This window comes from Sceloporus undulatus, chromosome 5 (genome assembly GCF_019175285.1).
Source record: "Sceloporus undulatus isolate JIND9_A2432 ecotype Alabama chromosome 5, SceUnd_v1.1, whole genome shotgun sequence".
Classification (NCBI taxonomy): domain Eukaryota; kingdom Metazoa; phylum Chordata; class Lepidosauria; order Squamata; family Phrynosomatidae; genus Sceloporus; species Sceloporus undulatus.
This window is the reverse complement of record NC_056526.1, coordinates 46,423,121-46,448,458: the sequence shown is the minus strand read 5'-3', so window position 1 is coordinate 46,448,458 and position 25,338 is coordinate 46,423,121. Positions and strand designations below refer to the sequence as shown.

General features: G+C 39.6%; 1 protein-coding gene across 1 annotated transcript in view; it reads right to left on the bottom strand.

The window, feature by feature from the left end:
• The window catches only part of EPYC (epiphycan), a 29,137-nt gene that overhangs the window by 2,089 nt on the left and 1,710 nt on the right, over positions 1–25,338 (bottom strand). The window contains exons 2-4 of the mRNA XM_042469452.1: positions 5,789–5,942; positions 1,226–1,384; positions 436–638 (exon numbers count right to left, since the gene is read on the bottom strand). Of these exons, the coding sequence (XP_042325386.1) occupies positions 436–638; positions 1,226–1,384; positions 5,789–5,942 (516 nt within the window). The remainder of the gene's footprint in view (positions 1–435; positions 639–1,225; positions 1,385–5,788; positions 5,943–25,338) is intronic.

The following is a 25,338-nucleotide window of genomic DNA, read 5'->3' as shown; positions in this document are numbered from 1 at the left end:
CGTGTTTGCTGCGCGAGGGAACTTCAGCAGACAAACCGCGCGGTTTCCCAGCGCAGGGAGAAGAACTCGCAAAAAGCGGGTTCTTCTTGCGGCACTGTTGTGACGTCGCAAGGTGCCAATGGCGCCCTTGCAGCATCACAAGGGTGCCGAGATGTGCAGACACTAGGCATCTGTCACGTCAAAATGGCGGTGCCCATCTGTATAGGGTGCTGCCATTTTGGCGCCCTCGTTACGTGAGAGGGGCAAGGTGTGTCAGGAAGCGCAGTCCCTCGCGCGTAACGACGGCGCCCAATAGGGCCCATCTGGAACGCACCCTAAATTGGTTTACGACATTGTAAATTCCCAACAGGATGCCAGTCTATATTTATTAGAAATCAATTGTCAGGTGAAGGTTTTTTCCCCCCAAAGCAGTAAACAGTTGAACTGATAACTCACTTTAAAAGCTTCCTGCTTTATCCCCTTGTGACCCAGCCTGTTGTTACTAATGTCAATGAAAATCAGAGTTGGTGGCAATTCTGGAAGTTGCCTTATCTTATTATCTCGAAGTATCAGCTCCTGAAGTTGAGGCAGATTTCTGAAGGCATCTTCATCAATTTCAGATATAAAATTAGAAGTCAAATCAATCCTTTTTAAGTGGTCTAACCAGGAAAATTAAGCAGAAGGAAAAAAAATTAGAATGTTTTTACAGTGTAGTTCTGCTTACTTTAAAAATCAAAAACTAGAAGAACTACTGCCATTGAAGATTTTCATACCACAACGGTAAGCACTGGTAAAATGCCAGTAAAACGTCATGAAAGTGCATGTGTATGAAAGCCTGATGTGCTTCCCAAATGGCAGGGAAACGTCCTCTTGCCTCCAGCGTCCTTGAATCATTTGCGGAGTAGCAATTTCCTATGAACTGAAACTTTGTGTTATGGGAAAGTGCTGCTCCCCGAATGATTCAGGGACACTGGAGGCGAGGGAATGATTCCCTGACATTTAGGAAGCGTGTCAGGTTTTCAGACATACACACTTCCATGATGTTTTTATGGCATTTTACCAGCGCTTACCCCAAGGTAAATCTTCATTGTTTAAAAGATGCAGATAGTTTTATAATAATTACATACATAGGCAATAATTTAATTCCAACTGAGGCATGTTGTCACGTGCTTATCTTTCATTACTAGGCAATTTCTAAAATAAAACATAGTCACCCATTATTATCACTATAAACATTGACCCATACTTAGGTTAGTGAAGTCATCCCTGTAGACCTTTTTGATTCTATTGTAGCGGGAGTAAAAATGGGTGGTTTGCTTGGGCAATGGTGGAAGAGTCTCGAGTTCACGATCATCACAGTACACAGAAGTACCCAAACACGTACAGAGAAGACAAGTTGGAAGACCTAAAAATAAAATGACAATTGACTTACGAGTACAACACTGAACTCGCCTGTTCAGAGAAGTATGAAATAAGATTTGTATACATACGTAACCTTTTATTATCATTGCTATGTGCATATACACATGAAAGGCATGTGCATACATAAGTATGATCATGTTGCTCCATTAGTATGGTGTTAATGAAAAATATAAGACAATGGCTGAGACCCAGTGCGCAGGCTGGTGAATTGTAAATGTCTACCAATGTACTTATGTCAATAATTCAGGAGGGCAGAGGTTGGTCTTTCTTCCTTGCTTATTTCCTCAACATTCAACACCAGCCAGTGGCTCCCAATTGCAAATCTATCACTTCAGATACTATCTACCCATACACACCTAAAGAAGTGTAGCCTTTAACACAGCATAAGGCTGCTTCCTTTTTGCCGGAGGTTCAAAACCAACAAGAAAGTGTCTGGATACAACACCACAGCTGATCAATTAAAGAATGAAGCTAAACTTGGAAGTTTCCTGTATGCTGCTGCATATCTGTAAAGATGACATAGTGGAAGGAGGCACTGGATTCCTCCTTTCACAACACTCCCCAAAGTAAATATTTTGTTGTGACTGTGGGTTTGGCCACCATTTGTTATCAACAGGATTTTAGCTATTACGTCACAATTTTATGTAATGCAGGATCTAACTTGGAAACTTTCATATGTATACTAATACAGTAAGAAAATTGTCTGTGGAGCTTCAATTCTGGGCTCACAAGCTTAATATATAGGCTAAACTTAGTATATGTATTCTTGTGTCTGTAACCAGAAATGCCCCTAATGATGAAACTGCCCCCATTATTTTAAGAGACTTTCTCACCAGCTGAATCTTGGCATTTTGCCAGATTGTTAGGATATATATATCAGTTCATCCCCGATTAAAGTGCTGACAATTTGTTTAGTTGTATATACAGTAGTTCTTGGCTATTGGTTATGATCATGTCTATGAATAAATTCTTGGTAATGAACTGCTGCTCAATTATCTATTTTCTTGTAGATTGGGTAAAATGCATGATTAATATACTATTTGCATGAAAGGTTGTAGTAAATACCATTGTTAGAACTGGAGTAAAATAAAAGGGCTACTAACAGCAGAATCCTATATATTTCTACTAAAAATAAGTCTTACTTGTATTCCTTGGGCATTCTTTCAGGCAAGTGGATATAAGATTCCACCCTTACCATGCAGTACTATCTAGCTGTGCTTGGATACAAGATCATGACAGGAGCTTTATATCTCGTGTTTGTATGCCTTCTACAGCTACAATAATTAAACCAGGGGTAAGGACACAAATTACTTAGAAAACTGATTTTTTTAATTTGCTCAAGGCATGTAGCTTTCTGCTAAATTAATCATATTATTAAAGTGTATAATAAAACTTTCTATGTCACAGTCTTTTATAACAGATGAGAGTTTCCTTCACCATTAGTCACTATGTGGCTACCTCACATTGCACGTGTTAGATGTTAGGAAGTTGGGTACTAGCAAGCTGTAGTTGGGTACTAGCAAGGATAGATCTGTGTTATTTGCTCTGCAGTTCTCAGACTATTGCCCTCAGATGTGCTCAACAATGTTGTCTCCTTGCTACTGCTGAATTCAGATTCAGCTGCAGTGTGGTTGGTTTCTATATGGATAAGGATGTTGATGGGGACCCATCTTGCCACATAAAATACCTTTCTTATGTCTTTTCCTAACTGAACTTTTCTTGCCCTTGCCAGTTTCTTCAGACCATAGACATGATGACCAGATTGTATTATATCCTAAGGAACTGTTTGTCCTCCATTCAAAATTTAATAAAGTTGCTTTAGTTTGGTAACCAACATGCTTTTTTGATAATTTTTGAGGAAATTGGTTCTTTTCCCCATTGAGACTTCAATTTCCTTAGAATTGTTTTTAATTAGCATTTCTGATGCAGAACAATGATATCAGGAAAGGTTTCAATCATCCCTTGAGCTAAAATTGTTTGAAACCTGTGGATTATTAAAGAAAACATCAAACTACAGCTGAATGACTGTAAGAAAGGGATCTAATTTATGAAAGGTTTTTAAGTAACAGGTGTGCAGATATAATTGGGAAGAACTCTTCATTTTCATGTTGCCTTAGGAACTACAATAGGAGTTAACACTAATATCATTATACATTGAATATGGAAATGATTTTGGAAGAAAAGAAGAAAAATGGAAAACTGCCTCATGTATTTGTGGAAAATGTAGTGTAGGAACATTTTTCATCTATAGTTATTGCTGCTGATGTTTTATATAGGATCCTTTGAGAATGATCAGAAAAGAACCATCATATGTAGCATTACTGGTTATAACTCCACGATATCTTATACTAGTGGAATTGGATGTATTGGGAGGTATAGGTATTTGGTCCTTCCCATCTCCAGCAATAACTATAGATAAAAAAAGATGGTTACACTAACTTCATTCCTTTCTCTTTTTGCTCCAGTTACAAAGCACCTCATTTATCCCATTCCCTTTCGAGTGCTTATCTGTCCCCACTCACTATTTCTTCCCTTATCTCCCATTTTCTTATCGCCCTCATTCTCATAAAGCAGCTGTCATCAGTGCATGTAGAAAAGTAAGGGGAGGTTCTCTGCAACCTACTTCTGTGTGTGAAGGATAAACTGGTTAGTTTCACTTCCTTCACTTTCAAAGTGTTCTGGTAATTTTTATTTTCATGGTGATTTATTAAGACTTTTGCCAATCAAGGGAAAAACCAAGTGTCCCAAACAATGAGATCTCATTTGGTACAACAGAAAGGAATGAAAAATTATTCTTCCAGATCATAGAATCAAACATACTGATAAACATGTCTGCCTTGGTTGTGCATAATCACACATGAAATCTATCCAGGAATAAATACTGGACCAGAGAAGTCTTCCCAGTTAAAGTAGCTTTTCATGAAAACAACATCAATTTATTTATTATATGGTAAACTTGAAAGAAATGCAGCTACAAAATGTGCCTTCCTCCTCTTGTTTCAATTTTCCTGCCATTCCTCTTTCCATTCAGAATAACCTACAGCAACCAGAAGCTCCCCCCACACATTATAACTATTATTACATATTATTATTACACATTACTACTCTGTTTTGATAAAAAGCAAAATGCATGTAGAAAATATGGGACTGCATGTAGAATTTCAGAGTCTCATCCAAAATCACAGCCAACTACTCACACCCTAAAAGTGTGCTTACTCAGTTATGATGAAAACTGTTCAAAAATGTGCTTACTCAGTTATGATGATCAGAGACCATCACAAGCCTATTCTCATTCAGCCCAGCTATTGTATTCTACCACCATCTCAGTCTCAGAATGCTTACTCTTCATATTGTACTGTCCAGACGATGCCCAGAACCTTCCTGTCCAGAACCCATCTTTCACCCTGAACCCAATGAAAGAGAGATATAGACTGTGCAGACTGGCCATTAAGGCCAGCCTGGGGGTGATGTCAGGGCATGGCGTGCACATGACACATGCCCCGACTCTGTTCCCATGGCAGTGTGATGCCATGCACTGCATCACATGGCGTGTGGCATCATGATGCTCCTCTGACACTGTGTTTAGATGATACAGCACCAAAGGAGCAGCCTAAAGCCACAGTGCAGCGGCTATGGTGCCCTTTCCAGGGTGCTTTTTTCGGCTCCTTTTTGTGCTGTGGAAAAGGCCAGATCATGGCCACAGCATGCAGTTGCTGCAGCCCAATCTGGCTCTAAAAGGAACAGCTGCAGGCCACCCCTTAGGGGCAGTCTGAACAGATCCTGAGCCCTTAATCTAATCTCACCCTTGTTTTCATTTTATATATCATCACTCTTCCAAGATAGCTCTTATCGTTTCCAAGGCCATAGTTCTTTTCTACAGTTTCTCCTGACATTCACTCTGGCCACATGAATGAATAAGTTTCCCCAATCCATCAAAAAGTGAGAAAAGAAGTGGATCTCCCAGGATGGGAATTCCAGAATGGTGACACCATCACCAAGAATGCAGGCACTGTCCCTAGAATCAGATAATTTTGTTTTCAGTGATGAGGAGAGCAGTGCTTAGTAATATGCAAATGCTAAAATTTTCACTTTGGTTGTTTTAACTTCATTCTTATATCATCATTGTTTTAGATTTTTAAGAGATGGCATCTTTTGAGTTGCAAGTATTTGTAAGAGCCATGTGATACTTTAACAGTGTGGTTCTATTATCTATATTTAGTAACTATTAAGTTAAGGTAAGAACTGAGCTTAAAAAGTGCAAAGAATACACAAAGATCCCCCCCCCATGAGTCCAAAGAAAAATAATGAATACAATTAGATGAAGCACCAAATCTATGGCAATAATGTGGAAAATCACAATAAAGCCTCACAGTTTTCTATTACAAACCTTCATGTGTATGGGGGCCAAGAACTCCTGGCTCATGGGGTGAAGAGCCATCAATAAGTTTGGGTGTGGAAGCTTCTTCTTCAATATCTTCTGGCAGTGGTGCAGGTAAATAAATCTCCCTTGTTATGAATGGTAACACTGTTCCAATCTCTATCTAGACAGGATAAAAAAAATACAAACATATATATTTACTAATGCTACCTGTTTTAACAAGAGTTTGTCATATACTGTATATTAATCAACATCTAATGTAATTGGAGCAGGATTATATCAGTAAGAATATAATTTGGAATTTATTCTATGTAAGATTTGCATGTATTTGTTCTGCACAGAAAAAGGCTGTTTCCTGTGCAGAAAATGTTGTTTTATATGCAGATCACATGTGAATCACACAGAATTAAACTGATAATAGTCTTCAAAAGCTGCACAATTTTCACAGACTTTCTCATGTGAGAAAAAAAATTTCTAAAGCTACTTTTTGTTTCCTTCAAGAGGAAAATTAGTAAATAATTACATCCCTAGGTGGCTAATCCACTTTCAGTTGTACAGCCACTCCTCCAGCAGCTGCTCTGAATTATACAAGAGTTTTCCAAGTGATGACACCAGGATGACAACTTTGAACAGTTGTGGTGGAAAGGAAACTACAACTTGCCCCACTTGATGACAGGTCCACTTCATCATCTCTAGTAAGAAAGCAGGATTTGGTAAATATAGGGTGAAAATGATATAGGAAGACATTTTATGCCAACTTGGAGAAAATATGGAATATCTGTATTAATTATGCATTTTAATCCTAAATTCTAAGAAGTGAAACATCTGAAATTGTCATAATAGGATGTATCATTCATCGTCTTGCTACTGTGACTTTCCTTCTCCAGAGTAAGAGTTACATGCTAGAATAAGCCCATGTTTGTTTCTCAAGAATCTCTGTTTTATATGAGACCTGAAGATGAGGTCTCTCATGTAAGGCCTGAAGTTTTGCAATTTCTGACAAGTATAAGAAATCCCTAAGTCTCTGGCCTTTTTCTAAAGGAATTTCACGTAAGTTTTAGAAATTTCTTTATCAACTGATAAATAATTGTTATAGCCTTTGTTTAAAACCTTCTTTCTCCTCACCTTCCCACTCGGGCCCTCCGTTCTGGTAGTCAAGGGTTCCTGTCTCAGCCCAGGATTTCCTCTGCCCCATCCCGGATTCGCCCCTTTTCACTTGCTGCCCCTCACTCCTGGAACCTTCTTCCCCCACAAGCAAGAGCCATCATTTCTTTAACTAGCTTCAAAACGGAGTTGAAAACCATCATGTTCAGAGAAGCCTTCCCAGGCATTGCATAATTGTCGCTTACTATCTGATGTTCTTTTGTTGCCTGTTTATCGAACCATTTCCTGTATTGCTATGTATCGTATATGTATTATTCTACTTGAGAGTATGTATTTTCCCTGGATGAAGATTAACCTTCCATTTTGACGCCAAGCCCTCCCTTCAGTCCATCTGCCTTGGTCCAGGCCTCGGAGGTAGAGAGGAACTGCTGGACCTCTTACCCTTTCCCTCCACCACTCCCTTCTCCTTCTGTGTCATGTCTTTTTAGATTGTAAGCCTGAGGGCAGGGAACCATCTAACTAAAAAGATTGCATGTACAGCGCTGTGTAAATTTACAGTGCTTCATAAATAAAGGTTAATAATAATAATAATAATAATAATAATAATAATATCCAAACTTCTGAATTATTTGTGTATTTGTAAAGATGTCTAAGAAGAGCCAGGTGGATTAGGACACTGGGAGACTGGGGTTCACATCTCCACTTAGCCATGGAAATCCACTGGGTGACCTTGAGTAAGTCACACTCTCTCAGCCTCAGAGGAAGGCAAGGGCAAATTCTCTCTGAACAAATTCTGCCAAGAAAACCATGAGATAGGTGTGCCTTTGGTTTGCCATAGGTCAGAAATGACTTGAAGACACACAGCAGCAACAACAAAGAAGTGTAAGGCTTGTGACTCTTGAACTTAGTTTTCTCTTCCACTGTCTTTAAACTGGGTGAGATTTTTAAGGGCAATTTGCAGAATATGGTACAGTGTATTAGTCTACTATTCAAGAAAAGAATCCTTTTAAGCATATGTAGTTTTTCTGAAACACCTAAAGTTAAAAACAGTTGAATCCATCCATTTCCCCCACCTTATTTAAAATTTGAACTCACAAGTAATTTCCATCCAATTTAAGATGAAATTTTTGAATTTTGGAAAGCTGTTATAAAAAAATAAGTAAAATTTGATCACCAATATTCAATAGAGAGTGAAATGATTAGTTTTACAATCATATTCCACCACTAGATGGTGTATATGCCATAGAACACAAGGCTACTAGTTTACTGCCTGTGGTATATCTATCCCTGTTTATGAAACGATTATGTATCATACACTTTGTGTACTCACTTTTATTTTAAATTTCATAGCAAGCATGTTGGACACACTGGAAATTTTCTTAATAAAGGTGTTCTTATCATACTGGATTATGTACACTATGCATAAAAAGTTGGTAACTGGTCTGGTAAAAAAGTAAGATACCACAAAAACTGAGAGCTAAAATAAATAAATTGAATGAGGAGATGAGTTAATGACTAATTTGCTATGCCATCCTTTCTTAAATGAATGAATGAATTGATCTTTTATATTGTTTCATATATATGGGAAGCCATTTTTTTCTTCAATATTAATTTGAGCAACACCATAAAACACTACTTGGAAAGTGCAAATTTGTTCCCACATATTAAGAAATTGAGTATATTGAAGCCATGAATGCCAACCCTGCTAACAGACTGTGAGCAACTTATTTTCTCTCAGCCTAACCTTTCTCAACAATTGAAAAAAGTTGATATATGAATATAAGTAATATTTATAATAAATACTGCATGTGAATATTCTTAACAGCAATGAGATAACATACTTGGAAAGGGCATGGTGCTCTACAGCATGACATATGATATGAATGTTCCACCTGGGCACAAACAGGACACATCTGTGTGTTTTTTCTCCCTTAAAACAAGTTAAAGGAGTGATATCGCTCCAGCATAACTCCTTTGTCACGTGTTACTTTGACCACATAAAGTGAGTATGCACAAACCTCTACTTTGAGGACATCATGCCTCCTCTTATCAAGTACTTGACAATATTGTTGATGAGAATTGGATAACTGTTCTTTGTATAAAGAAAAAAGTACCCACAATAACTGTGAGCAAATAAAGCAAATAAATAGGAGCAATTTTTTAAAAGTGGCATGCAAATATTCTGTTTATGATTCAAATATTCTGTTGAAACTACACCAGTAAATTCTTGTAAGTTTATCATTCTATGCCATTGAATGCCTAGAGAGCTAAGAATCTGAGTGGGGATTATGGCCCGGTACAGACTGCCAGAAAGTGGTGGTCTGGGGCTGATTTTAGGGCTCGGGACTGTGGAGCAACCGCATGCTCCTGAGTCCTACCGCGTGGTGGCCCTGTCCACATGGGGGCCGCCATGATGACGCAAGTGCGTCTAAACATCACAGAGCTGCGTGTGTGTCATTGCTGCATGCAAGTGCGCCATTGGCACACTCATGGTTCCCGCTGCACAGACTAAAAAGAATCCGCTTTCAGCAGGTTCAAAGGTTGACAGAGACTGCAGTGTTTGGTTGGTACAGCCTCTGTCAGCAGTAAAAACAGGTGGCTCCAGCCCACCCTTTTGGGGCAGTCTGTTGAGCCCCTATGAAACCCTTCAGATGTTATTGGAATACAACTTTCATCAGCCATAGCCAGCAGAGCAAATCTGGAGGATCACACATTTCCACACCCCTGCTCTAAAAAAACAGGTATAATCCAGTCCTCTGATGAGTCCTTTTCTCCTCTTTCTCCATGTGATGTTCTGTTGTAGGACATTCCTCTTCATTCCCATTTTCCCACCAGAGACCTCTTGACACTCAGTTCAGTAGCAGTTGTTGTTGTGACAATGAAATAGGTCTGGAATGGGAGCACTTGTAAGAGTTCTGAGTGACCCATTGGCTCTAACAGGGCCTGAATTTCAAGTGAGGTCTTTTATTCCTGTTGAAAAGCATAAAAGAGCAAAAACTTGAATCTACTGCTGAAGATAATCAAGGAAGAAAGTGCAAAGGTAGATTGCAGTTGAATATTAAGAAAGCAAAAGTAATGACCACATGCTGAGTTTTCAGGAAAGAAAAAAAAAGCACCACTTGTAGCCAGAGAAGATAAATATGGTGCTTGTCACTGGCAAGTGGGGAAAAACTTGGTAATCTATCACATCAGATAGTTTAGGGAGCTGAGTCATAATCAATTTCTACCTGGTTTTTTTTAGAACTGATATCCCTCTTATAGTGAGAAGAGTTGAAATAAATAGAAGAAACAGTTATGGAAGAAGCACAGTCATCTTAGGTCCCCTTTTGTCAAAGCTACTGAAACAATTTTGTGTATTGAATATCAGTATCCTGATAATATGGAAGTTCCTGTCCCCCAAGGGCAATAATATGCAAGGCTGAAGACAGTATCATATGTATATTACTGAAACAAAGTGTTGCCATCTGTGATTTTGAAATGGAGACAGCTTATGAAGGAGTGGACTTCGGATACATTTTTAAAAAGACAAAAGGAGCACAGGAAATCAAGGCAGATGTTTCTGAGTGGAGGAAGCCTAGAGGGAGGAATGCATTCCAGACATCTTGACCTAGCATTAGTTCCTTCGAAAAGTGTTAACATGTGCACCTTTTCTATGACAGTATCATCACAGGCACGGCAGATATTATGAACATTTCACTTTTGATTGGTGCAGTACTAAACGATATCATCCTTTCTAAAATAAATTTTGAATAGTAATTGTAGCACATTTAGAAACAAAATATGCATTAACAGTAGTTGATAAATAGAAATGTCACACTTACATCCCATATCCATTTTACAGAATGACTACAAATGTTAAATGTTTGTAGTAAATGAATTAGGTCCACTTGGTTTGGGGTTATTAATGTGAAAAATCAATATTTTTGTAAGTCTTTGCCTGTCTTGCATAATGTGGTCATAAAATAGAGCATGAATCCCCAGTGCCTTGCCTTACTGAGGCTCCATACAGACAGGCCAAAATAAAGCTGCTTTGGCCTGTTACAGACAGGAAAGCGGCCTCGGTCACAGTTGGAGTATGGTGTTCAATGATGCATGCGTCCGAGAGCCAGGAAGTCGCACAAAAAGCCAAACGCCCAGTCCTTAGAGCTGGAGTGTGGGCTTGGGTGCGACGCTGGATTCTTAGGGATGCATGCTCATTGAAACACCATACAGCCACGTGGACGCGAACAGCTTATTTTGGCTGTCGTAACAGCCTTTGGTCACTTTGGAGGTATGCTGTTTAAAATGACACATTATTAATTATTAACCTTTATTATGAAGCGCGTAAATTTACACAGCGCTGTACATGCAACTTTTTAGTGAACGATCCTGGCATCTTAAGAGGACAGTATGGGCCTGAGTTGTTGCGTTATAGCAGCGGCAATACAAGAAATTGACCTGGCTGGAAAGAGAGAGAATTGCAGAAATGTATGCCAGATGCTCTCTTGGTATTTATAAAAGGTGTACCTCCTTATGTGTGTGCACACTCCACAGTCTTCTATACCTTCTCTTATTTGATTTACTTTCTGCCTGTTGCCTCATCCTTCCACAATTGCTTTGGTTTCATCAGATTTCACATGCCCCAACCTGCCTATACATGTTTGAATTGAATATCTCAATCAAATCAATCATCTCTGAGTTCATTTGACAGTGGTACCCCGGGTTACGAATTTAATTCGTTCCGCCGCGAGTTCCCGTAACCCGAATACTTCGCAAGCCGAAAACAACCCATAGGCGCTAATGGGGAAAAGGCCGCATTTCGTGTGAAATAGCGCAGAAAAGCACCAAAAGTTTTTTCGTAAACCCCCGAAAAAAAACCGGTCGTAACCCGGAACAGTTTTTTTCAATGGATTTTTTGCGTCCCCGGAATTTTGTAGGCGGCGCATTCGTATCCCGGGTAACCACTGGTATTTCTATTCGCATTTCTCTCAATATGGTACCCAAGGTGGCTAACAATTTCATTTAAAATGAAAGACAGTTCCCAAGTGTATTATCTAATGTTGCAAATTTCTCTCAAAATGTGAAAGCAAACTTTCTAGTGCAAAAGGCCATCCGATCTGAAAATCAGGGGGCTAGTAAAAAAAATAATAAGAAGAAAGATCCAAGATGGATTATGTTGTCTAGGAGAAGATTCTGCTTAAATAAACAAGAGAGATAAGATTATGTTGAAATAAACTGAAAAGTTGTAAAAGGAGCTGAGAGAGCCAAGACATACACAAGATCCAGCTGGATGTTTTAAAAAGCCCCAACTTTATTAATAACAATTGTTTTATCATTAACAGTTGGCATGACATGCAGCCTGGACCCAATGATGACATAACCTGACTGTCATCTGATGAGCTCTTGTTCAAGATCAAGATGTGTAATCTATGGGTGCAAAATCACTGTGAGATTCTGTCACCTGAGAGTGAGGCATGTTCAACCATCCTTGATCTGGTCTTGATACTTGTTTCCTGTATCCCCAGTTTCTTGAGAGAACCCTAGTCATGCAAGCCCTGTAACAACCTAAACTGGACTCAGCCCTATACCATACCACTAAGGCTAACAATTCTAGTTTTGTCTTGTGACAATAATTTAGAAAAATCCATGTCCACCAGGTCAAACCATGGCTGGGGATGGCGTTTGCTGCCCTCTTGAATAGAGACCAGCAAACCAATCAGACGTTACACTTTTGCATCGCATCACGATGGGGTCTGGGTGGGGCTAATGGCTATTTAAGCCTGCACCAGCCATACCAGCCCTCTTTTGCTGTGTTGTCCCACCCTGCCACCTCAACATCAGTGTGGCTTTGTTGTTTGCATTAAGGGTCAGGTAGGAATTTTCTCCCCTTTCCAAGAGATTTATTATTATTATTATTATTTGGCCTATCTTACACTGTCATTTGGAGAACTGGAAATTGGCTCAGGTGTGGACTTCAATAGGCAGTCACTTCTATTAATGGGGGTAGAATTAGAAGTCAGGTGAACACCTATGGCATCCACTTGAGGTGAAGGTTAGGCCTCTTAAGCTTTCTTCTTAGGTCTTGTGACTAAGTGGAGAGGGAAAGAGACCTTCCTTAGGGCTGACCTGAGATATAACCCTCAGTCAAGTCCTGTGTGTTGACTGAGGAAATCTCAGGTTGGTGTTCCAGATGCAAGATGGCTGGGGAGCAACCCAGTCATACATTATCCATGGAGCTCAAGTGTTTTGCCCAGGGTACACTGAGGAGGTGGTCTGAGGAATAGACCATCTGCCTCAGCTGCTCCCTTCAAGTTTGCAGGTTTTCAAGTAAACAGTTAAATAGGTTAATTAATTAAATAAAGTGGCCCAATTTTACAACCCACATATGTGTCTGGTCTCATTATTTCAAGTTGGACAGCAAATAACAAGACTGAATTAAAGCAACTATTTTAAAAAAAAACCTTGGTAAATATGCTACTATGCAGCAACACATGTGATCAAGAGATTTAGAAAAATCTGTTTCTTATTGGCATTATCCAGAACCATGCACTGTTTTGGTTTTTTTTTAAAATATATATTTGGCAGATCAAACAGAATTTAACAAGACCAAGATGCTTCTAGGGTTGATAATATTCAAAATGGCCTTTTGTCTTCCCAATGTTTGTTTTTGGCAGTGCTTGAAAATGATCAGAAATTTGATAACACATGGGAGAAAAAACAGCAGATGTATTCTTTCGCCTGTGTTTATATTTTTACCTTGTTATTTTAAGAAGCTATTCCCTCCCAATAAACTCACAATTGTAATTATGTTTCATTTATGAAGGAAATAAAGGTTGGAGAGGGGAGGATAATTTGATGGAATAATATTTCTATCATGTCCTAGGAACATCACAACAAAATAACATACATTATCTGCTTTTTGTCTTTTATGATGTAAACTATGTTATAGTTTGTTGTAACAGAAGTTTTCATAAAGAATCACATGAGAGAGATTGATTGGATGAGAGGTATAAAGCACTGGAGACCTAATTGTTTAGCTGCAACATGTTACCCTGTATGGGAAAGAGCAGGATAGCATGGGATGAAAAGGTAAATCACATACATGACTGTAATGTTCACCTCCAAGGAAAGAATGAGGTACTATTCCTGCCATTTATATTACAAACTGTTGGTGTCACTGTATCCTATGCTGTTACCAGATTTATTAAGAGCTGGGTGTGGAAACAGTACATTGTAAAGCTGTACATAGCCAACCCAGAGTTAGCAAAACTTGAGCAGTGCAGTTGATGATTGAAGCTCTTGGAGTTCTTTCATTCACAGAGTCACAACAAGTTAAATCTGACTTGATGGTAATGGCATTACTAGGGCTGGTGCAGTTTACCGGAATGGGCTGCTGGGTGGCAGTGGCAGGTGCCTCTCCCTCCTTCCCCTCCTGCTGCCTTAATCACCTGCCCCAGCAACTGCCCATCCACTGCCTGGCCAAACTCAGAAAGGTCTGTTGGGTGATGGTTGTGGCCTATCTTGCCCGCCCTCCTCTCCCCATTGCTTTGCTCATCTAATGGTCTGCCTGCCACTCACCAAGACTGGAAAGGGGATGCTGGCAGAAGGCAGGTGGGCAGGCAAGTGAAGCAATGGGTTGTGTACCCACATCTGTTTCTCTCCTGCCTTGGATCCTTCAGCCAAGAGGGCCACAACAACAGAGAAGCTAAAAGGGCTATGTATCTTCTGTCCCCTCCCACTCCTTCTTTCTGGAGGAGTCTATGGTGCCACTGCTGGCAGCATCTCTTTTTTCCTGGCTGTCCAGCAACTAGACCTGGAAGGGGATGCCAGATGGCAGCAGCACTGCACCCCTGCAGCAGGCAGAGGGCCGACCATGTGTCACCCCCTCTGAGGTGTCACCTGGTATGGTCTGCACTCCCCATATCCCCTAGTGATGTCTATGCTGGATGGCAAATAGTAATAACAACTACAACAACAACTACAACCAGCAGAAAGAATATTAGTTGTTCCTTCCACTTCTCGCTTTAGTCAGAGAAAGCTAGTAATTGTAAATTACTAGACAGGGATGCAATTTCTTACTAGTTTTCTCCTTAAAGAAAGCAAAAAATAATTTTAGTCATATTCTTCCTAATGCAAGAAAGAAAACTACAGTGTGCCCGCGTCATACGGGGACACACTATATGGAGCTTCCAGCATTCGTTGAAAGCCACACAGCAGCACACAGGGCACACCGAGTGGCACATCCCATTTAGATGTGTGCCTGTGATTTAGATTAATGGGGTGTGTGCCACCGCCACATGCACAAGCCCCATTACTTTCAATGGGGCTCAAGCATACGTGCTTTTTTTACGTGTGTGTGTGTGTGGGGGGTGTCCGGAATGGATTTCCACTTTAAAAAATGGTGCACTGTACAATATTTGAAGCCTATTTGGTTTATAAGATTTATGAAGTTTTTGTGCAAAAACCCATCATTTTCTGTTTAGGAAATAAGATTTTCTTCTCAGAAAATAATATTTCTGCATGGAAAATTCTGTCTTCCTTGCAGAAGATGTTATTTTCTGTGCAAAACAATCAAATGTGAATTTTGCACAAATTCTGATCTGTCTTGGATTCTTCTCATCAGACCATAGGGTTTCTCTACACTTGAAAAAAAATGCCTCCAACAGTACAGTATCTTAAAATCATAACATAACTCCAATAGGTAAACTGGCAGGTAATTGAGAATGGTGGGTAAGATACTGTACTGTAAATAGGAGGTATGTTGCCTTCTCTTAATTGTATGTTTACCATATACTTTGATATTTGAAATGTTATGTACTGGAAATGTCACTTATATTTCTAGATAGGATTTTATACAACATTTTTCCTTGAATTAACAGCAATAAAAAGAGGGGGAAAGCAAAAAACAACAACAATGCATCCAACATTTTTTTTTTTACTATTTCCCTCCACCCCTTCCACTAGACCTATAAATAGGGGCAGAAGAACTACTTCTCAGAGGAACAGAAAAGGGTGAATAGGGTTCAATAATCTAGTTTGACACCACTTTAACTATCTTGATGCATATTGTTTGGAGGTTAGCAAGGTATTTATATCAGGAATAAAAGCTAGTTATTCAGATACAAAGACAATATTGTTGTGAAGTGATATCTTTTAGATTTGTTCATTGTTCAGTAATACTGCAATTATGTTTAATTTTATACTCTTGAATGTTCAGTGAACTGTTTTCCATCAGAAAGATTACAGCATCAGACTTGTTAGTAGGGAATTCAGGTTTGTAGTTTGTGGATACTTCTGGATTCAGCACTGAGTCTGGAAGCCCAGCAGTTACCAGGAGTGCTTTTGCACAGCTAAAACTTGTGCACCAAGTGCATCATTCTTGAAGAACTCAGACTTGGTTATAGTAGTACAATGCCTTGATTACCTCCCGTTTCGATTACTATAATGTGCTCTACATAGGGCTGCCTTTGAAAAGTGCTCAGAAACTTCAGCTGGTCCAAAGACCTGCAGACAGACTGTTAAATGGAGCTGGCTACAGGGAGCATACAACTCCCTTGTTGCAACAGCTCCATTGGCTGCCAGTCCATTTCCGAGCACAATTCAAAGTGTTGGCTTTGACCTATAAAGCATATACAGATTAGTTCCAGGTTCTTTGAAGGACTGTATCTCCCTGTACGAGCCCACCAGAGTATTGAGATCATCAAGAGAGGCCCTTCTTTCTGACCCACTACTTTCCCAGGTGCATTTGGTGGGAACAAGAGAGAGGGTCTTCTCAGTGGCTGCTCCCAAGCTTTGGAACTCCCTCCCTAGGGAGGCCAGGATGGCTGCATCCCTACTGTCCTTCCAGTGGCAGATAAAGACATTCTTGTGCCAGTAGGCCTTTGCAAACTGATAAGAGCTGGGAATGTTGTGCAATGTAAATTTTAAGGTTTTTAATTTTTCATATATTCTATTTTAATTCATAACTATATATTGGTAGAAAGGCTGGATATAATAAAATAAAATAAAATAAAATAAAAATAAAAATAATAGGACTGCTCCTGAGAGGAAAAGATCAAAAATCCTTTTAAAAAATATTATTAAAGAAATAATAATTAAGAAGTAGAGAGAGATAAGTAAAAGGACTAAAGAACATACCGGTGTTGTGGAAGAAAGAGTGACTCTATAGTGACATGTATAGTGACTCCATGAATGAGTTTTGTCCCAAAATCGTGTGCTAAGGATGCTAAAGTAATCTGCATTTAGACACAAATATGAATCTTTCATGAACTGTGTAGCAGCTGAAGATGGCATTGGGGGGGGGGCGATAATTTTATGGGCATATAAATGCACGAACAAAATAATTAATTGTCTATCAGCAGGGTGCCTGGATGACACACATAGCCCAAACTCCAAGTCTAGCATGAACAGGCTGGAAGACATCTGGCCTGTTCAGCACCAAAGTCAGGGTATACCCTTCTTAATATAGACTAAAAAAAAACCCCTCCCTCTTTGCTCTGGATCCTCTTGGAAGTTCTGGAGCCCTCCATTGCAACACTGAGCAGCTGTTTAAAATATGTTCCACTGTGCTGCTGAGTGCTGCAGCCACTGCCAAAAGTCTATCACTCTGGGGTCAGAAAAAGTCCCCCCAAGCATGTGGTTGATGCAAGGTGTCTTGTTTTGAACTCAGAAGTGAATGACTCACCAGTGGCACAACCGCTAGGAAGCAAAGCAGGATGTACATGTGAACAGCCACTCTGGATCGGAATGGAGGGCCTCACGTAAAAGCAGGAGGTCACAATAGCTCTGGGGCCAGGATATTCTGGGCTGCACCTAGAGTATTTTGGTCTATGCAGACAGGGTCTATGACATTACTTCTGTTGCTGTGCTGTCATAAACCACTTTCTCCAAGACACATCCCCCTCGAACTAGCAATATTTAATTGTAATGTATATTTTTCTTAGAATTTGGTACATCAGGGCCATCTTTACATTTTGAAAAAAAATCAAGTTAAATAAGAATGAAATTAGAACATGCAGGTACCCATCTCTTTCCTTCCATTTGACTGGGTGGCTAGTTTCCAATTGCAGGAACATTAGTCTTGGATTTCTCCATTCAATGGGAGCTCTCTGTATGGCTCAAGGAAGTGACCTACTCTAGCTTTCCTATCTATTATCCTTTGTTGCATTAATCCCATTTTCACACTCTGTAGTGGAAACTTCCAAAGAAGGAAGATATGCCAGGAGAAAACAATATTGTGAGGGCTCATTTTACACATACCCCTTAATAAAAAAGATATAATGAGACCATAATGGAAGCTTTATATCTCTCCAGCAACATGCACCTCTGGCTATTTTCTTCTTCTTCAGCTGTCCAATAGCATTGCTGTTGTTGTTGTTTTTGTTAGCTCCTTTCAAGTCGACTTTGACAAATGGCAAGCCTATGAATGAGAGTCCTTCAACAGCCCTGCTCAAGTTTTACAGACTCAGGAGCATATTATCTCTGATTGAGTCTGTCCATCTCATAGAATCATAGAATCATACAGTTGGAAGAGATCACAAGAGCCATTCAGTCCAACCCCCTGCCATGCAGGAAATCTAAATCAAAGCATCCCCGACAGATGGCCATCTAGCCTCTGCTTAAAGACCTCCAATGAAGGAGATTCCACTACACTCTGAGGGAGTTTGTTCCACTGTCGAACAGTCCTTACTGTCAGGATGTTCCTCCTAATGGAATCTCTTTTCCTGGAGCTTGCATTCATTGCTCCAGGTCCTAGTCTCTGGAGCAGCAGAAAACAAGCTTGCTCCCTCATCAATATGACATCCCTTCAAGTATTAACCATCCATTATGAAGCCAAGCCCTCCCTCCAGTCCATCTGCCTTGGTCCAGGCCTTGGAGGTAGAGAGGAACTGCTGGACCTCTTACCCTTTCCCTCCACCACTCCCTTCTCCTTCTGTGTCATGTCTTTTTAGATTGTAAGCCCGAGGGCAGAGATCCGTCTAACTAAAAAGATTGCATGTACAGCGCTGTGTAAATTTACAGCGCTTCATAAATAAAGGTTCATCATCATCATCATCATCATCATCATCATCATCATCATCAGTATTTAAACAGGGCTATCATATCACCTCTTAACCTTCTCTTCTCCAGGCTAAACATCCCCAGCTCCCTAAGTCGTTCCTCATAGGACATGGTTTCCAGACCCTTCACCATTTTGGTCACCCTCCTTTGGACATGTTCCAGTTTCTCAACATCTTTTTTAAATTGTGGTGCCCAGAACAGGATACAGTATTCCAGGTGGGGCCTGACTAGAGCAGAATAGAGTGGGACTATTACTTCCCTTGATCTAGAGACTATACTTCTATTGATGCAGTCTAAAATCACATTGGCCTTGTTAGCTGCCACATCGCACTGTTGACTCATGTTCCATTTGTGGTCTACTTGGACTCACAGATCCCTTTCACACGTAGTTTCATTCAGCCAGGTGTCACCCATCCTATATCTGTTCATTTCATTTTTCCACCCTAAGTGCAGTACCTTACATTTCTCTGTGTTGAAATTCATTTTGTTAGCTTTGGCCCAGCTTTCTAATCCATTAGGATCATTCTGAAGTTTGATCCTGTCCTCAGGGGTATTAGTTACTCCTCCTAATTTTGTGTCATCTGCAAATTTGATAAGTATACCCCCAATTCTGTCATCCAAGTCATTGATAAAGATGCGTCTGCATCTACTGATTTCTAATTTGCTAAGCATTATTATCTTTTCTAGTGAGTCCTACCTTTTGAATTGGCCAAAATATAACAGCCTTAGTTTAGTCATCTTGGCTTCTAAGAATTCTTACCTGATTTGTTTGAATAGTATTACTAGTTAAAATTACAGACATACCATTCAGTAAATTTTAGATCTCTTAGTTTCAGAGGAAGTGTAAAGCCTATTCTAAACTTTTTTTTCTGTTCAAACATCTGGCACAAAACTTCTCTAAGTAAGAGAACCTGACAGATTTATTCTCAATAGAATGCTTTAATTATTTGATAAGTTTTCAGAGGTTTTTTGGATACTGATTACATTTGTGAAATGTGCTTAACCATATTGATATATATTGTTGCTACTACCTTGAATTTCTATGCAAAGTTTAGTCAAGACCAAGTTGTGTGAGTGGTATGACTGGGAGAATCCAAGATTAAAGAAAAATATTAATTCATTTGACAATTTCAAGTATCTATCATTGTATGCATTTGCTTCCTCATCAGTACTTTCCCCTTATCTTAGCAGATATTGTACGCTTTCATTCAAATGATTCTGCTTTTATGTTTCCTCTGGTTAAAGGAATGGACTTTAAAATGGATTCCTGAGTGGTTTCTATTAAGTACTTGCCGGCTTACCTTGGCAAAGTCCCCAAGCAAGCTGAGGTGTCCAAACCTCAGAAAATGGCATGCTGAAGTTGCAAATTCTCCAGGGGAAATACACTTGCTTGTTCACCTGGCACTATATGACTTACATGATATGAGTTATGATAGATACAGAAATTAGCTTTTTGTGGGTTTTTCGGGTTATGTGGCTATGTTCCAGAAGTTTCTTCCTGATGTTTCGACAGCATCTGTAGCTGGCATCTTCAGAGAACGTTTGCCTGGAAAAGACTTGGGTATATATAATGTGTGACCTGGAAAGGCAGGAATGATTTGCATGTATATTGTTTTTGTTGCTAATGGCAGGCCTCAGGGTGGAGGGTCTGCAAAAGAGGTTTGTTGTCTGCTTGATAGTGCTCATTGTCTGCTGGGAGATTTCTCATTTGCATTTGTGGAGTCTTTGTCTTGCTATCTTTCAGGACTGGTAGCCAAACCTTGTTTACTTTAAGGGTTTCCTCTTTTCTGTTGAAATTGTCCAGGTGTTTGTGGATTTCAATGGCTTCCCTGTGCATCCTGACATGGTAGTGGTTGGCATGATCCAGAACTTCAGTGTTTTCAAATAGTATTTTATCCTCAGGATGGTTTGTGGCATGTTCTGCCACTGCTGATTTTTCTGGCTGGCCCAGTCTGCAGTGTCTCTCGTGTTCCTTGATTCTTGTTTGCACACTGCGTTTGGTGGTCCCTATGTAGACTTGTCCGCAGATGCATGGTATGCAGTAAATTCCTGTGGCTGCGAGAGGGTCTCTCTGGTCCTTGGCTGAGTGCAGGATTTTCTTCGTCAGTTTGTAAACCATTTGAAGGTTGTGCTTCCTCACCACTTTTCCTATTCTGTCTGTGACTCCTTTGATGTATGGTAAAAATACCTTCCTTTTGGGTGGATACTTGTCTTCAATTTATAATTATGTTAGTCTCTAAACTCTAGTCTCTAAATCTCTAATCTCTAATATTGGCCAGATTCCTGTATGGCAGGGGTGGGGAACCTACAGCCCTCCAGGTTCTGATGAACTACCATTTCCATCATGCCTTACCACCAGCCAAGGTGAAGGAGGTTTTAGCCAGGTTCATGAGGGCTTGGTTGTAGCTCCACTCTTCATGGTGATGTGCCATGCACAAGAAATCATTTTTTGTTGTCAGCATTGCATCTGCAGGAAGCTGACTAGCAGAGCTGTTGCGAGTGGTCAGGTATCTCTTGCACACACACCCTCAAGTAGAAAATGCAGACCACTTAGCAGCCGATTGTGAAGAATTTGCAGTTAAAATCACTCAGATCCACTTCAGTTTGGATGCTGTAGTTGATATAGTGCCAGTGGATGTAACCTTAGCACCTGTTTGACCAGTGTTAATGGATACTTTTCATTTTGTGCAGCCTGATGATATGGACTGGATCCTTGGAGAACTGAGAGCCACCACATGTGTGTTAGTCCCTTGTTCTTCTTGTGGTATCAAACAGCCCAGAGGGGGACTGGCTGAGTGTGTGAAGGGGTTAGTTAGTGCCTCCCTCCAACAAGGCAGCATCCCAACTTGCTTAAAGGAGGCAGTTGTGAGGCCTTTGTTGAAAAAGCCATCCCTGAATCCTAATATAATAGATAATTATTGGCCTGTGTTCAATTTACCATTTTTGGGGCAAGGTGTTAGAATGTGTGGTGGCTTCCCAACTCCAGGGGTATTTGGACAAAACAGATTATTTAGATCCAAACTGGTTTCAGGCCTGGATATTGAACAGCGACAGCCTTGATCACCTTGTTGGATGACCTATGTAGGGAACTGGACAGGGAGCATGTGCCCCTGTTAGTTCTGCTGGACCTCTCAGTTGCTTCCAGTAGCATGAACCATGTTATCCTTCTGGGTCTTGCTGGTATGGAACTTGGAGGTACTATTTTACAGTGGCCCCGTTCCTTCCTGGAGGGGTGAATTCAGAAGAGGGTGCTAAGGGACTCCCTGGTCTGTGGGGTCCCTCAAGGTTCTGTTTTGTCCCCTATGCTATTCCACATACATAGGCTACTTTTTTAAAATTCAGACAGGCTTTTAAAACAGAAAGTTTTAAAAGACCATTCTGGAGGTGTACTGTTTTAAGTGTGCTGTTTTTAAGTACTTTTATCTTTTGAAATTGTATCCTTTTTTACAAGTAATCTGTTTTAATATTTTTATAGTTTAATTCTATTTTAATAGTCGCTTTTGTATGTTTTTAATTGTACTGTGCTTTTAAATTGTAAGTAATTCTTAGTCCCAATTTTGGAGAAAAGGGATATAAATAAGTATGATGATGATGATTATGACAATAGAGCCAGAATGGCTTAGTGGTTTAAGTGCTGGATTAGGACTCTGGAAGGCCAGATTGAATCTCTGTTCAGCCATCAAATCCACCTTGGGCAAATCACATGCTCTCAGCCTCAGGGGAAGGTGATGCAAACTTCCTCTAAACAAAACTTGCCAAGAAAATCCCATGATAGGTTTGCCTCAGAGTTACCATAAGTTGGAAATGAATTGAAGGCACACTACTCTCTCTCTCTCTCTCTCTCTCTCAGTCTCTGTGTGTGTGTGTGTGTGTGTGTGTGTGTGTGTGTGTGTGTGTGTGTATTTCAGAATGTATTGTCCTTTTTCTTTGCTCTGTTCTGATTTTTAATCTCTTAACCAAGAGAGTCAAAATCTGCTTGGATGTATGAGGTGGCAAGTTGCATATGAAGACCCACTGATTTCTGCATATCTAGTCTACCATCCCCACCATAACTTGAATCCTGTTTCCACTTTCTTACATAAAAAACAGCTGTTGCTCAGCCATGGAATTCAAGTGAATAAGTATACAGTTCCCTAATTTGCACAGCACATATAATTCATTTTCTTTTATAAAATTAGAATTTTATAGAATTCTGATCATCTTGTTTAAAATAACTATTCATACAGAGCACATTGTCTTGTAAGCCATGCCCATTTGCTGCTTCCCAGCATACATACATGAATTTAGGATCGCCACACATTACTTCCATATGGAGATTTCATAATGTTTGGAATTTCACAGAGCAGTTTCAAGCATCTGCCTGTCTATAATTTTACTTTTCTGCCCGAAACAATCTTATACACTATCACAGCTGAAAACACTTTTCTCTTCTTTGGCATGCTTATTATTTATACCATTTCTGTTATTATTTAGCCTTGTACAATTTCAGGGAAGAGAAATGAATGTGCCCTTTAATCAGAATGATTTTCCAATATTTAGTCTCTTTTTCTGATCTAAGCACTGTTTCTGTGGAAATAGCTGGAAATGTTGGTTGGTCGGTCAATAACAGGGGTATGCTTATATTTGGTCCATAGTAAGCACTTTGGAGAATTGGACCAGGGATCCATTAAAGTAGCCCAACCTTGAGTTGGGTCAAAAGTAAGAATGTCTCACCCTCTTCCACCCCAGTTCTGTATCAGGATGCATGATTCCCCCATGTTCCTGTTTGCATGGAAATTCATACCTATTTTAGAGCAATTTAAAAAAACATATTTTTGTACACATACTATTAAAAATGTACATAATTTACCTGTTTGCTAAAGGTTGTTTCATGTACATGTTTATCTTGTTTTCATGCAAATTTTTCAAACATGCACATGATTTTGTGTACATTTCTCCTCCTCTTTAACAGAATGAAAGGCTTACAAATGTGTAGATTTGTCCAACCTGTTTTGAGTCTTTGAAGATGCCAAATGAATGTTTCTTGGGGAAATGCAAATCCAAGAAATTGTTTTTCCTTACTAGTGCAAGCTACATCAACACTCTTAAAAATACAAGACATTCAGCAGAGTCATATTATAGGACTTAAACTTGTATAGACAGGACATAATTCTACAGATGCAAGAAACAGAGAAATAATGATGAGAATATATACAATTGGGATGAGAAAGAGTGAAAAAAGTAAGCCAGTTTTTCATGACTGCCTCTCCAACTATGCATGCATATGATTATATATACCAGTAAGTTCTAATAACATCCTATAAATATAGAGATAAATGTGATAATCACTGGCTACATGTTTTAGGAGATTATCAGATGGGAAAAGGATGTCCTTGCCCCATCCTTGCCTCATCCTTGCTTGTCCTTCCCCTGTGATTGCAGGAAGTACTTTCACACAACACTGTGCTTATCCAGACATTGTCCCATCTGGATAGCACAAGTGATCACAATCACATGAAAGGCTTTCATCTGATGCGTGCTGATCCTGTCATTGAAGTGGAATTGCCCTGGTATTTTGCATTAATACAATTCCACTTCAATGACAGGATCAGCACTACATGTATGAAAGGCTTTTGTGCTATTGTAGTCATGGATGAGATAAGGACGGGAGAACAATCCCAACCCTGTCCTGTCCCTGTATAATAATCTCCTCGGTATCTCTCCACTGTTTATCAGGAAGCCTCAAACCACTGTATCCCAAAAAAGCTTAAAAGGTTGATATGTGATGATAGGTTTCTAGGATGGCCAGTCTGTTTATTTGTTGATTGACTGATTTTATTTATATCCTGCCTTTCTCCACAAATGTCTTTACACATATAAGAATAGTAATATTCGTATTATGTATAGAAGTATAATAATTATTCCCATTTTAAAAAGTAGCCCTAAATCAGATCCCAAAAATAATACACCATTTAGTTTTTTATGTCAGTTATTGGAAATCTGTGTGCACAGACACAAAGTTTGTGTCTCAGCTCAAGAATGGTAATTAATGCAAACTGCCCCTCAAATTGCACTCCTTCCTAGTCTATTTCTCCTGCTGGACCCAACCATCTCTTCCTTGTTCTTATGTTTATTTTCTTTTAATATTTCCTTTTTCCTGTTGTTTCTGCTTGGAAACAGCCACATAAATTATATACTTGAATGACATCTTTCTTTCCTTCAGTATCTCAGCACAATAAGCTCCCTTAGGATACATTTTTTTCAAGAGGTTGCTAGAATTTGGAAGCAAAAAGAGGACTTAAAGCCAGTGTTTCACCTCATCTGCAGAAAAATTCTAGCACTTTCCACTCTAGTATTATTCTTAGCCATTAGAGTAGAGTTGTTAAAGTAAACCCAACTTTCTGTTTCTGTCTGCTAGTTTCCTCTCTGGAAGGATC